Genomic DNA, 15,449 nt, shown 5'->3' with positions numbered 1-15,449 from the left:
CATATATTTGTTTTTTTTTCATCTGTATGAAGTCTGTATTTATGACACATATCCTAGGATCAAATTTGACCATACTGACTGGTCCTTACAAAATGCGCGCGCAAACCGAATCAATAAAAAAATTTTTCCTAGATTGGTATAACCTTATTTATGTTCATGTCAAATTTGATCTCCATTTGTCAATTTGTATGTGTTTGGCAGCTGTTTGTTTACGAGGAAAAAGTCAAGGGCGAATGCGGTAACTATGCAATGACTCTCGTTTAGTGTTTGGTCAGTCACAATCAGGGTTGCAAATACTACTTATATATGTGATATAAGTTTAACCTAAGAGGCAAAATTTAATATATTTAGATAATGTGGAAAAAGTCAACTAGAGGATAGGAATTCATAATATTAGGGATATGATGTTTATACCAAAGTTTACACCAAATCCTTACATATTTAGCGCTAAAACAGAAACATAATTTTATAATTTTTAAGAAAAATAGTCCACTTAATTTCATCAAAGTATCACACATTTGGACCACCTAAACGGCTTATAGTCAGCTGGAAAGTTTAAAATCACTATACAGGGTATATTGGGGGCAGAGAAAGGCTAAGCTTGTTGCATTAAAATTTGAAATTGTTAAGGTATATTCTAGAACATATTTTTAAGCATATATATAAATAAATAACTCACACACTGACCGACGTATTCGGCATACGGTTTGTAAAAATAACAGAAATCATTTTATGTAGTTATGTTGTATATGGAAATTGGATATTTCGTATACTAAATTCACATTTTTCGGCGTATATATATGTATATCCAATATTATACGTTCAGTTAAATTTTCTAACGATATCGTACACATTGTACAAAACCAAGCGGAAGCTTGAAAAACTTATATTAGGTATTTTGGAGATAGGGGTAGTAATTACCCAATTTTATCTATTTTTGGCATTACTGCTAACGAAAAAAATGTTCTGTAAGTTTCGTTCAGATACCTTACATACCATCAACAATATATAAGGAGTAAATTCAACCAGATATTTAAAAATCCTGATATTAGTTATATGGGGGCTAAGGCAAGTTTTCATCCGCTTTTATCCATTTTAGGCACACAGATGCACCGTTATTTAAAAAACACGCCCAATCCATTTTATTAAGACAATTTACATATTGCCTATTAGGTATATGGGGTATAATATTATCAGGAACGGATTCTCTCCGAATTCCAATTATATATCTCATATATTGAACGGATAGTTTCGGTAAAAGGTCAACCATCGACTCTGGGGTCCACCTCTTCGGTATATGGGGGGTTGACGTGTTATGATCCGATTTTTACAATTTTTAAACTTATATAGCATATCTTGAAGGCAATATTTTTGCAAAGTTTTATTCCGATATATTCCTTAGTGCTTGATTTGTATACTGGAAAGTAAAAAAATCAGATGGAATTTAAGTTTGTGTTATATGGGAAGTAGGCATGATCGTAATCCGATTTCGCCGAATTTTACACTGTAACACAGACATGTCAGAATAATATTACATACCAAATAAAATCGGTTAAGTAGATTCCGAGATATGGGTTTTCACCCAAAGCTGAGTGGGTGCCACCCACATTGTCCAATTTTTGTATTGGCTGCAATAAAGCTTCATTGTACTATACTATGTGTAAAAATTTAAAGTCTCTGACTTGTTTATTCATTCAGTTATCGCCCTTTTACGAGCTTTAATCAAAACCGTTATATAGGGAGTGGGCGGGGTTATCACACGATGTCACTCATTGCACACTGTCGGTAGCGGCGCTAAAAAGATTTGTCCTAAGTGAATTTAGATATTATAGATTTAATGGTTTAGGTGGTTTGGCGTTTTATGGGCGTGGCAGTGATCCGATTACGCCTATCGACAAACTTCTTATGGTGCCAAGGAACATGTGTACTAATTTTCATTAAGATATTTTGATTTTTACTCAAGTTATCGCCTCGTCATCCTGATCATTTATATATACACTTATAACCCTATATATATCTCGATAAGTTTTAGGTGAAACAACCAACCGTTAGGTGAACAAAACTATGATACTCGGTAGCAACATGTTACAAGAGTATGCAAGTTTAATCCCAAATACCGGATCCCACAAACCGGATTAACATTTATTTTTAATTTTTAATCTCAAATACTGGACTCTTTTAATGTTTTGAAATTCGGTATTATCGATATCAACTCAATCCGTCAAAAATGTCAGTTGAATAGTTGTCAAACTTTTTTGTGGTATTGCGGTAAGTATATGAAGAACTACAATACAATGCTTCGTATCAGTTGTGTCCATAGTCGTGCAGTTTATTTTGGAAAAATATTAATGTAATATGGACCGCAAAAAAATAAACTAGTCTAAATAATATTGAACTATATTTAATCAGTTATTTTGTACAAATAAATATAAAACAACAAGAAAAAAAATTGAAATTTCTTGAGTTCGTGAATAAAAATCCGAAAACTGGACGAGGCAAGCCGCAGCTTGGAAGCAATAGAAATATATTAAGGGACTATGAGAAGTGTTGCGAGGAGTTTAAGTCCACTGTGCACAAAAATGGTGTTGATTAACATTTAAAAGTTTTTAGTAGGGTCCTCAATTTGTTTGCGTTTCCCTCAAAACTCACGCTTCCAAACTATTTCTATACATAATTTAAGAGGAAACGCTGAAGAATATTAAACATTTTTTTAATATTTTTCATTTTAAAATAGCAAATTAATCGAATATCAGATTTTAAAATTTTAAAGCGTATTCCACACAACACACGTTTTAAAAGTCTACTGAACCGATCGTTTTGAAATTTTTAATATATATATATATATATTTCTATACATAATTTACAAGGTAACGCTGGATAGTTTTTTCGAATTAATATATATTTTTTATTTTACAATAATATTTCAATCAAATTTTTTTCGCAAAAAACGCGTTTTTTGCCTATGTTCCCAAATAGTAAACAATTTTAATTTCATCTTCATTTAAATTTTTTCCGAAACGCTCTAAAGTAACTGCTGCCATTGCCGAATTGAAAATACGCTTTTTAGACGCACGCTAGCCTGACCTTGCATAGATCAACAATTGCCGAACTCACTATCCAATCAAATAATTCAATTAACTCACATTCCTCTGGAAAATTTTTGAAGGCAAAGCATTTAAGATTTATTTGAAATTGTTTGATTTCTCGTCAGCTTATGCAAAACTATAGCGAACATAAAACAATCAAGGGTGTTGTGAAATTCAAGAGAGAGTAGTTGTCAGAATTGCAAACCAATTCTGATTTTGAATGGTGTCACAGAATCTGATTGGAGTTGCGTGTTTTCGAACATATGCAAAACCAATATTCGAATCAGCTGTCTACTGATGTGACAAAACTTTCAAATGAATAAATTAGGAAGCGTTTTATACATTTGAAATGCTGAATGAAGTCTACTAAAGTTTACAATGAGTTCCGCTATTTAGCTTTTATTTTATTTGAAGAAAAAAAGCAACAAAAAAACTAAAAGGAATATATTCAAAGATTACAGTAATATACTTCATGCACCAGGGGAGTCGCATGTGAAATTTGGCTTGCATTTACTTGCATGTTTGTATACATGCTTACTTTACAGATTTATATCACATTATCGACTGAATAAAGACGCATTTGGGCGATTAAGTTGACACCGAAAAAAAGATTATGTGTAATGTCCAGTCACTGCATCGAGGTAACGTAGCGAAAAAACAAGGTAAATGCGTTGAATCGTTGTTTCATCGAAAAGTGTATACGCAAAAAGTTGATGTGGCGCTAAGGCCCGTAGACGATAAGCGAGTGATGATGTGAGAGCGATGATCCCGTCCCTTTTGTTAGATGTACAGGTGCCGTGTTATGGTGTGTTTTCATCGAGTGGTGAGAACCTGTGATTGTTCTCTGGTGTGGTGTGTTGCATTAGGGTGCGCCAGTTGTTACCGGAGAGAGTGGTGGTACTGAGGCTTAGCTCATTTAAACATCCTGGGCCCCCTAGGCGAATATTTTGCCTAGTATTACACATATGTGCTGTTGAATGTATTTCGGCGTACTATTGATGGAGTAGCCGAGGCGTGAATATTAGCTGTAAGAAGCAATTTTGGTTTTAATCAACTTATCAAGAACAAGTGGTTTTGCTTGCGATTTGTATTGTGGTATAGACTTGAGATACGCAACTATATTCTGACAATTTTTTTGGTTTTATAGTTGGCAATACAATAAGGAGTGATTGTATTTACGATTTTTTTCTTGTATCGATTTTTTATGCCGATTGTTTATGATTTGCCTTTTCTGTATTATCAGCAATTATTTGCAATCTCTTTATTATCGGCTTATGAGGATAGCGACTCCACGCCTGGCTCAGATATGGCCAGAATGGGTGCTTCTTTCAAACTTTTGAAGAGGGATCTGGCGAGAGTGAGATTCGTGAGTTTCGCTCACTTTTTTGAACTGAGACTTACAACTTTTACAAGTGTTTCCCATAAACTACCCGTTTGATGAGCGCTTAGATAGTTGCGATAAGTGCGACCTTTGCTTTTTGTAAGTCTGGGTGCGTCACTGTATCACATTGTAAATATGGTGATCCCTTAACTTTATTTTTGAAGTTTTATAGATTATGAAAATGTTGTCAACTATCAGGCACTATAGTAAGAGAGGTGTCGATTTTTGACAATCTTTGGACAATTTTGTTATATGTTATGTTAAGTGCGTTTTTGGCAAGTAGTAGCGCGCCACATAACTCAAGATTTTTGAAGCAGGATTTTTGTATCATTATTGGCAGAAGCCATCCTGCGGGGTCGAAAAGTTACATATTTGTGTTTTTAAACCTCATCTTGTCAGAAGGGACTCTAACTTGGTTTTTTCTGCCAATTAGTGGAGTGTTGGAACATTGGGAGTTTAGTGGTAGTCGTATGACGTACCGGCCATTATTTGATCGAGTAGTTGTGGCTTTGTGGAAGTCTTCACAATACTGATCCTTTGGGGTTGTAATTGATATGAGGGGGCATTTTTCTAACTCCTCAAATTTCCTTAATTGTGAATTAAGGTATTCTTTTGAATTTTCGTCAACTTGAGTTGTTGATGTGGAAACTGGTTCAGTAACTAGTCCACTTAGAATCCAACCGAATATAGTATTTTGGGCTAGAAGGGTCGTTGAAATTTTTTCAACACCTTCAAGCATTATTTGCGGTATAAGGTCGCTGCCTATTATTATATCTATTTGAGCGGGGGTATTGCAGTTGGGATCTGCTAGCTTCAGGTGTGAAACCTTTTGCCAATGCTTGCTATTTGTATGATAGCTTGGAAGCATATTTGTTAGCTGCGGTAAGACTATAGCTTCTGCTTTAATTCTCTTATCCGCTTGGGGGGAAATTAGGGTAATGGGGCAGATATTATTTGAGTTTTGGACTACTCTTCCGCCCATTCCCGTGATTTCAAAGTTGGCTTGTTTTGTTGGCAGTTGTAGCCTATTTTGTGCCCTAGACGCTATGAAAGATCGTTGTGATCCTTGGTCTATTAAGGCCCTAAGTTTAAACAGTTCTCCTCGGTGTTCGATGGAGATGACTGCTGTGGGTAGTAATGCCCTATTTTGTATTTCGCTGTGTAGCGTTTGAGTGTTTTGTGCCTTTGAGCAACATGGTGTCATTAGGCAATTTTCGGTATTGTGGTTTTCGGGATTTGTAGTTGAAACTAAACCCGTGGTTCTTTTTATACTAATATATGCACTCTTTTGGGGTGAGCTGGCAAATGTGCTGTAGTGAAGCATTGTGTGATGTCTTTTTCGACAGTAGATGCAATTGAATTTGCTTTTACAATTTTTATGAGTATGCGTATGTGACAAGCAATTTGTACATAATCTTTTTGTTCTTATAAAATTGTTTCTTTCGTGAATTTTTAATTTTTTAAATATCTCGCAAGATTGTAGTTTATGCCCTCTTGTGCATAGTTCGCATGACGTATGCTTATTCTGTTCGGATGTGAACGATTGCGTTTTGTAAAAGCTTCTGTTTAATTTATTTTTGCTACTAGCTTGGGGTCTATTGAAGCTTCTTTTTAGGTCGTGTTGAACAATTTTTGTTTTAATTAGTTTTTTATCTACCCTTTCAGCGATTTCGTACTGGGTAGTTAGAAAGTCTTTCATTTGTTGCCACGTGGGGCATTTCTTTCGTGATGAGAGCGATTGCTCCCATAAAAGTAACGATTTTTCTGGTAATGCGGCAGTGCATATGTTTACCAGTATAGGGTCCCAGCTGTCTGTAGGAATATTTTGTGTCGATAAAACCGACAAACAGTTTGAAACAGTGGATTGTAGTCTTATAAACTCTTCACTGGTTTCTTTTTGAATCTTAGGCAAGTTTAATAGTGTCGTTACTTGGTTATCGACCAATATTCTTTCATTTTCATATCTGGATTTTAGAGCTTCCCAAGCCAAGTTAAAATTGTCGTCATTTAGTGCGAACTGTTTTACTATTGCGCCTGCTTGACCTTTAGTTTTGTATCGCAGGTGATACAATTTTTGCGCTTTTGATAATTTTGGATGGTTGACGTATACGGCAGTGAACATGTCCCGGAAGGACGGCCATTCTTCATAACCTCCATAAAATATTTCTGTGTCACATGCGGGCACCTCGAGATGGATGCCCGAACTTGCCTCTTGACTTTGAATTTGTGGCAGCTCTACTCTCGGATGTGGAGTAGGTGCAATCGCTTTTATTAGCTTTAATTGATCAGAAATCATAGCTTCTGTTTCTTCGTACTGGTCTAAGCAGTTTTCGTATAGTGCGTAAGCCGATATCTGAATTGTCATAATCTACTATGGCGTCATGAGCCGTTTGGAGACGAGTCCAAAAATTGTCAATATTTTGTTTTTTTATTTCCAATAACGATTCAGAGATGTCTTGAATCGGTGAAGATGAAAATCGAGTGCAGTATCGTGTTAATCTGTCACTCTCAGAAATGAATTTGGTGGCACAAATATTTTAGCCTTTTGTTTGCTTTGTGGTAACCTGTCTTGCGCGTGTAGCTTCTGCAGGTGTAATTTGAATTTTATCCACAGTCATCATTTTTTTTTTGTATGTTAAAATATTTGTCAAAATTTATTAAAATTTTCTCAGTGTAAACTGTATTTGCTAGCAATATGATTTTGTTGTGGTTTTCTTTTGAATGTATTGCTTTAATTTATTTAATTTTTAAAAATCGCACTTTTTATTCAATAATACATTTTATGTCCTTATATTGATGTATTTAGGTACACCCTAATAAACGGACTTGTTAGTATATATTTATGTGCTCGTAAAATTGAGAGCTCGTTGAAGAGATCAATTGGTTGTGCGTATATATGTATACTTTCTAATGCAATTGAGAGCTCGTTGAAGAGATCAATGTGCTTTTAGTTTTTTATGTACGCAATCCTGCTTGTTTGTTACAAGGGGTATTGCGAGGTGTATGCCAATGTGGACTTTGAAAATATGTACAACTATAATTGTATATGTTTTAATATGTGTATATTTAAATATTATTTTTGTTTGTGTGCAATTGAGAGCTCGTTAGAGAGATCAATGCGTTATTGTGTGGTTCGCAATCCTGCTTGCTTGTGTTTTAACAAGAACAAGAGGTTTTGCTTGAATAGAAGTACCTACATATGCGCATGTACTTTAGTTCTTGTTAAAAGAATATTTTATATATTTATATATATATATGTATATATATATATATATTTTTTTTTTTTAAGAGTTTGTTTGTTTTTTTTTTTTGTTTGCGTTTTAATAAAAAATTAAATTGAGGAAATTTTATTTCACTTTGTTTATTCATTCGCAATTTGGAAATCACTTTTTAGTGAATGTTTAAAATTTTAATAAATTAATATTATCCAATGTTGATTATGGTATAAAAATATAGGTTGTATGCCGTATGTATGTATAAACCTGGCTTCTATATTTTGCAATAGAAACAGAGCGCGAAAAAGAATAGATAATGTGCGGGTATTCTCCATATGCACTTATATGTACATTATGTACATATGTATGTAAATTTGTAATTTTATATATAGCAAATAATTATGTTTACTATGTATATAATGTATTTTTATGCATAATGTGAGTGCATGTATGGTTGATTTTTATTGTTTTTATTTTGTCCTTATATACATATGTAAATGTGTATAAATGTATACTTATAAATATTCTTATATCGAACAGTTTCGGGCTTTTTTCGCAAATTAATAAAATTAAATTTTTTCTTTTATTTATATTTAATATAGTTTTAATAAGGATAAACTGTAGTTTTCAGTATAAATAAGTGCATATTAAATATAACAATAAGTGGAATCAATACGACTGACTTTGTAACGCATCAAGGGTTTTTAGGGGAAATTTGATGTGTATGTTGGCGTTGTAGTTGCCAATTCTTCCTTCGCCTCCGCGAGAGTTTACTTCTTATTCCTTGTGTGTGTTATTTGTTCTTGATTTGTTGAACATATTTGTTGTATATATGTATGTTTTCTGTTTAGTCGCGACCGGTTTTTATATATTATTTTGTTTTTATTATAGTTTCGTGTTTAAGTGCTTTTAGGTTTCGCGCCCGATATGTCTTTTAGTTTTTTTTTTGTTTGCTACAGTTTTGTAGTTTTTGTTTTTTAAATGCACTTTGTGTTTTTAACTGTTTTGTTTCACTGCACTCTTTTCGTTGGTTTTTTTTATTTTTATTATATGTTCTGTCACTAAACTTTGTGTTAAGTATGGGTATACATAATTATGTATTTTATTTTCACTGTGTATATTTGATCACCATACCGCACTGTTTGTATAAGTGTTTTTTTATATTTTTTTTTTATAAAAATCCGAAGGTGCCTTTCGGTGAGGCTCGAAGGACCATGAATATTTTGGGACCCAGTCCACTGGGAACACACTCAACACGGTAAACAAGATATTCATAATGCACCAAAACTCGCAATTAATGTTTAAGTGTAATTTTTATATGTTCTATTTATTCGTGCTCTATGTTACAAAATATAATATATATGTACTATACATTCGCAATCAAATCAAAAAATGTAAAGCTAACGCGCGAGGCGGCGAGGATCCAAGCATGTATCAAAAATCACTGGTGGAGCTGCCGATTAAGTTGACACCGAAAAAAAGATTATTTGTAATGTCCAGTCACTGCATCGAGGTAACGTAGCGAAAAAACAAGGTAAATGCGTTGAATCGTTGTTTCATCGAAAAGTGTATACGCGAAAAGTTGATGTGGCGCTAAGGCCCGTAGACGATAAGCGAGTGATGATGTGAGAGCGATGATCCCGTCCCTTTTGTTAGATGTACAGGTGCCGTGTTATGGTGTGTTTTCATCGAGTGGTCAGAACCTGTGATTGTTCTCTGGAGTGGTGTGTTGCATTAGGGTGCGCCAGTTGTTCCCGGAGAGAGTGGTGGTACTGAGGCTTAGCTCATTTAAACACTCTTAAAATATCTTGATTTTTTCCATAAACTCGATAATTATGACATTTTTTGTTTTATTCTTATGTTTTCTCCTATAGAAATAACGATAAATTAAATCGTAACAATAATGTAAACTATTTTCTCAACTTACATTTCAAATCTGTCAGCAAAAATCCTTTTGCTTTATTTCTGATAACAAAACCGATAAAATTGGTTTCCGTGACACCCAAAACCGATACAATTTCTTCGAACGTCAAACCAATAATATCGGAATTCATGATACCTAGTGCATTTTTTTATCGGTTTCAATTCTGATTCCGGCAACTATTAGATTCTACAACACCCCTGAATAACATATCTTTTGACATCAGTAGTTGTTGAATAATTTTAAAGTTCAAATCCAAAAAAATAGTTTCCCAATATCTAGGTTAGGTTAGGTTAGGGGGTCGATCCTAAGAAGGATCACACTTGGACAGCTTAAACGCCGGTCCGTTGTGGTACCCAAAACTCCTATGAGCCGGATCAATAGACCCTTACATGTCGACAAAGCGCTTTGTGCCTATGACAAACTTGTTGAGACGGCCAATATCTGTTTCGGCCAGATCTTCTGGTCCGCCAAAAGTGTGATTGCCGAGATGTTTCAATCTCAACCTAGCAAAAGCCGGACAATGGAGGAGAAAGTGCCGGGATGTTTCCACTTCACCCTCCTCCATACAGCTTTGACAACTGCCATCAGGTAGTATTCTAAGCCGCACCGCATGAGTTCCCATTGGACAGTGGCCAGTGAGAACTTCTACCATGGCGGCGAGGTGAACTTTGTTCAAGGCGAGAAGATCCCCCGACCTCCTGCGATCCACTCTCGGCCAGAAGGATCGCGCAGTCGCGCAGTAGCTGGTCGTCGACCAGCGTCTGCTGAGCGCATGCGAGGTCCATTAGTCCAGAGCCAGAATGCAAGACATTAGTGGAGAACCAACTCGATCCCATTCCGATGTGAGCGGGGCAAGGGTACCCCCCCTGGCCAGCTCATCGGCCTTGCAATTCCCAGCGATTCCGCTGTGACCAGGCACCCAAACGAGCCTGATATTGAAGTAGCCTGATGCTAATTCTAGCGAGGACAGACACTCCTTGACTAGCTTTGAATGCACGGTACGCGCACTCAGGGCTTGTATTGCCGCTCTGCTGTCGGGGTGAATGCTCACCTCTCTAAACGAAGCTACACTACGTAACAGTACTTCTACTGCCACCTTGATCGCGGCCACTTCCGCCTGAAAAACGCTACAGTGGTCCGGTAGCCTGAAGCAAAGATTGACGGAGAGCGCTTTACAGAAAACCCCCCTCCAATTTTCCCTCCAAGCTTCGACCCATCCGTGAAAAAACTCACCGCGCCTCTTCTCCAGCGGCTTCTTCCCCTCCACATCTCCCTCGTCGGGATATGAGCAGAGAAAAAGCCGCCTCAAGTGGCCGCTGTGACGCAGTGATCCAAATTTTCAGGAATGCAGGTGAAGGAGGAGAGAATTGCGGCGTGTCCTTGTTCGGACCTCTTCACAAGCCCAGCTTCTCTGAGCCTAATAGCACACCTCGCAGCAATGCACCTACCGGCAATGTCCACAGGTGCTATATTTAATATAGCGTTGAGAGCTATCGTTGGTGTGGTTCGCAGTGCACCGGAGATTCCGATGAGCGCCGCTCTTTGGACTCGCTCAAGCTTTTTAGCCAGGGTAGTCATTTCGAGCGCCTTCCACCAGACGAACACACCATAGAACAGTATTGCCTTGACTACGGTTTCGTAGAGCCAGAACACCACCTTTGGTGAGAGTCCCCAATTTTTCCCTATAGCTCCCCTGCAGCAGTTTAAGGCGACCGATGTCTTCTTGACTCTCTACTCGATGTTCGGGCTCCAAGAAAGCTTTCTATCAAGGATGAGCCCTAGGTATTTCACCTTATCAACAGGTTGAAGACGTGAACCCCCGAAGGAGGGGAGAGGCACATTTGGAATCTTATACCTCCTAGTGAATAAAACCATTTCGGTTTTACTTGGGTTGACGGCTAGGCCGCTTCTGTTTGCCCAGTTGGATACCACGTTTAGGTACCCTTCGGTGAGCTCATAGACGGTATTCAGGAATTTACCTTTAACCATAAGAACCACAGCATCAGCATAGGCTATCACCCGACAGCCTTGCTCCTCGAGTTCTATAAGTAGGTCGTTTACCACCAAGATCCAGAGCAGTGGTGAGAGTACTCCACCCTGCGGAGTTCCCATATTAACCTTTCTGGTTGACTTGGCAGTACCCCACTCCGCTACGACAGTTCTGTCGCAAAGAAGACTGAAAATGAGGTGTTTGAGGTTCGATTCCACCTCAAACTTTTCGAGGGCTTTAACCACTGCCTCTGGCCGCACGTTATTGAAGGCCCCCTCGATGTCGAGAAAGGTGCCCACTGCAAATTCCTTGTGCATCAGCACTGTCTCCAGCCACGACACTACATCATGCAAAGCAGTGTCGACCGACCTGCCCTTGATATAGGCATGCTGCGCCCGTAACAGTTTACCCCTCGGTATTCTGCATCTAATGTACAGATCTATAAGTCTCTCCAGCGTTTTTAACAGAAACGAGGATAGGCTGATAGGTCTGAAATCTTTTGCACCGACATGAGAGCTTTTACCGGCCTTCGAAATGAATGCAACCTTAACCTGTCTCCAGGCCTTCGGGGCCCAATCTAACACAGTTCGCGTAGATAGAGGACAGCCAGCTACATGACATCTTAACCGTTCGCTGTAGTTGCGCCGGTATGATGCCATCAGGACCCGGGGAGTAATCTTCCCATTATCTAATTCGACTCAAAATTTATAAAAAAAAGCAAGAAAAATGCTAACTTCGGCTGCGTCTAAGCTACAGTACCCTTTACAGATTCAAGTTTTCTTAAAAGAACTTTAATTCCATCGTTCAATTTTTATGGTAGCTATATGCTATAGTGGTCCGTTTGATAGAACAATTTCTTCCGAGATTGCATCGTTGCCTTGGACAATATTACAGGACTGATTCCGTGAAGATATCAAATAAAATAGTTTTTCATACAAGCACTTGATTTTGATTGTTCAGTTTGTATGGTAGTTGTATGCTGTTGTGATCCTATATTGATTCCAACAAATGAATGCTTCTTGGAGAGAGAAGGTCGTGTGCAAAATTTCAGATTGATAGCTCGAAGAGGGACTAGATTAGTATATACAGACGGATATGGCTAAATCGACTCAGCTCATAATTCTGACCATTTATTTGTAGTTTCCGACTTTTTTTTTTGGGGCGTTATAAACTTCGGGGCAAATCTAATATACCATATTCAAGGCATACAAATATTTTGCTTAAATTAATTTCGATTCCATTTATTTACACTATAGCCTTTAAATCTATAAATTCGCTTCGATGATTAAAAGTATCTGTACATTGCAGTAGTATTTAGTACTTACGTGGTGCGTTTATAAATATATTTAATATATACAAATGTCTTTTATGTAATATTACATACCAGATTAATTATCGAACTCGAAAAGCTTTCTTTTATTATTAATTTACATTCGCCGTTGAAAAAATTGTTTTCAGAAACAGCTATATATATACATATGTATGTATATTCACTAAGGATGCAGAATACAAAGCTTTCATCTCAAAAAAAAAAAATTAAACGAAAATACATTCAATTAAAACACAATTAGTTTAAAGCGATTTAAAATCAATTTGATAAAACGGCATCACAATTCTAGATATTTACTTGTATATTACAATACAATTAATAATATCGCAAGTGACTGTTTTGCACATATGATCCCTCATGTAACCACGAAAGTTGGAGTTATCCACATTATGCGCGAATGTAAGTAATTGTTTGAAATTTAACATCCAAAGGTGGAGAGAATTTCACCGTTTTGGTTCTCGTTTAGTTATATACAGCTATACATTTACATTTAAAATTTTGTCAATTTGGTTTCCCAAAATAATGCCAAATATTATTGACTTAACTCAGAATTATTATTTTAATTCAGAAATCGTGATATTGAGATATTGAGTGTTTTTTTCGAGGTTTTTGTTATTTTTCGAGGGTTTTAGCATATTTTGTTAGTGTGGTGGTATTGTAATATCCGTGATCCCTGAAGTACAGTTACATAACATTACTATAGTACTTTAGCGCGCATGGTTTTTACAGAAGGGACGACCGCCCTTATTGTAAAAGCTCTGTCCTTCCAAATTTTGTTTGCAGTACTAAAAAAAGAGCTAATATTAATGACTTTAAACTTAACACTTAAATTTTGTGAATGACTTACAGTGCAATTGAAGCATTGACTGTGATAATTGTGATTCAACGCTTCGACCCATCTGTCACCTGCTTCAACTGGGAATCCGCAAGCGAAACATTTGGTTGTAAAAAGTTCATTCCAATCCGCTTCACAGTATGCATTGCCATCTTCCAAGAAGAAAGGGGTGTTTCCAAAGAGTTTACCGCAGTGACCACATGTGAAGCATTCTGGATGGAATTGCTTACCGATGGCATTCAAACAATCACCCTAAGAGATCAAAAATTACCGTATAACTTCATTTAAGTAACAATAACGAACTAACCTTTATTTTGCTTCCACACTTGCTACATGTAGGAGCTAAGTACTTTTCAAAACAGTATTCACAATAAAGATCGCCTTTCTCCTCAACGAATCCAATGTCTTGCAATGGACGACGACAGTTGGCATTTACACAAATGAAGTGCTCAGGGCACCAGATACGTCCCAATGCCGTAATGAAAGGTCCTCTGAATAAGAAATATATTACAAAAACCTTAAAAAATATTTCGAACAAATATATATATATAACCTTAGTTAACGATAGGTAATGTATGTATACATAAATGGAATCATCTTAATACACATAAAACGAATTTCACATTTTGTTAATCATATATAAACGTTTACTCACTTTGTTATTTCTAAATTACACTGGCAGCAGATCGGACGCTTGCCATCTTTTAGTAACTGACTTACAACTTCTTCTTTTTCCAGCGGCATAATTGTGTTTGGGATACCTTCACCATTGTTTGACTTTGGGCCAAGAGCTCGGACGTGTATACTAAATGCGGGTCCTTCTGGTGCACTGTCACTTACATTGAGATCAGTTGGTTCAATATATGACCGTCGATCTAGCTCATGAGTGGACATTTCACCTTCCCTTTGGATTACACATTGTTTTAGTGGAGCACCAGTTTTTTCGCGATATATTACATTTTGTGGTTTACTTGCAGATGGAGTATCGATTAACTGACAACTTGTAATATCACCCCCCTCAGTTGATTTAATGGAGTTGTCGGTTTCGTTCGCATGTGTATAATGTGGAATGTTAACAGACTGGGGAGTTGATGTGTAATTTTGTTTGTTGTTATCACAAATACCAAGTAATTTTCCTATAGGATGGCTAGTTGGCAACTCTGCGGGAAGTGTATTGTCTAGATTTTTTGAAAAAATTTCTTGATCCGCCTTTTGACAAGTAACCTGACACTCAATAAGTGTATTTTGCTCAGTCAACTGCTGAACAATCACCACGGGTTTTAAAACACCTGGAACGGTTGGATCAACATTTTTGAAGTCCTCTAAATCGAAGCGTTTACGAATTAACATGGGACTTCTTGATTGATTGGAGCTACAATTGCTTCGCAAACTAGACGTACTACCACCATGAGATGAAGTCAGGTTCGTACTACGATTATTTGCCAATCGGGCTTCCAACATATTTGAAATAATTTTCCCCGCTTCTGTCATAAAATTGTCTATCTTATCTCCTACATTTATTAAGCCAATGGATTCTGTCAACATATCAGTAGCATTGTCATCGGCTTGCAATTCAGTATCCGATTGATGAGTGTCCGAAATATTTCGATTCATTTTCGAGTTTACTTTGTGTGGAAGTGTGGCGTTAGCATTAGTGAGTTTAGTAGAAAGCTCTGCAAAATGAACAA

The 15,449-nt window shown here is 36.8% G+C and overlaps 1 protein-coding gene across 18 annotated transcripts in view; it reads right to left on the bottom strand.

Annotated features, from left to right (window-relative positions):
• Positions 1 to 12,988: 12,988 nt before the first annotated feature.
• The window catches only part of Zasp52 (Z band alternatively spliced PDZ-motif protein 52), a 76,050-nt gene continuing 73,589 nt past the window's right edge, over positions 12,989 to 15,449 (bottom strand). For 16 of the 18 annotated variants that reach the window (XM_036371982.2, XM_036371983.2, XM_036371994.2 and 13 more), the window contains 3 exons: positions 14,069 to 14,252; positions 13,774 to 14,013; positions 12,989 to 13,711 (listed from right to left, as the gene is read on the bottom strand). In XM_036371982.2, the coding sequence (XP_036227875.2) occupies positions 13,634 to 13,711; positions 13,774 to 14,013; positions 14,069 to 14,252 (502 nt within the window). In that variant the 3' untranslated portion in view covers positions 12,989 to 13,633. Of the gene's footprint in view, positions 13,712 to 13,773; positions 14,014 to 14,068; positions 14,279 to 14,416; positions 15,435 to 15,449 lie in introns of those variants that run through there. The other 2 variants (XM_036372028.2, XM_070108152.1) reach the window with 2 other exon arrangements.

The sequence above is a fragment of the Bactrocera oleae genome, chromosome 4 (genome assembly GCF_042242935.1).
Source record: "Bactrocera oleae isolate idBacOlea1 chromosome 4, idBacOlea1, whole genome shotgun sequence".
Classification (NCBI taxonomy): Eukaryota; Metazoa; Arthropoda; class Insecta; order Diptera; family Tephritidae; genus Bactrocera; species Bactrocera oleae.
The sequence above is the reverse complement of the archived record's forward strand: the minus strand, read 5'-3'. Positions and strand labels throughout refer to the sequence as shown.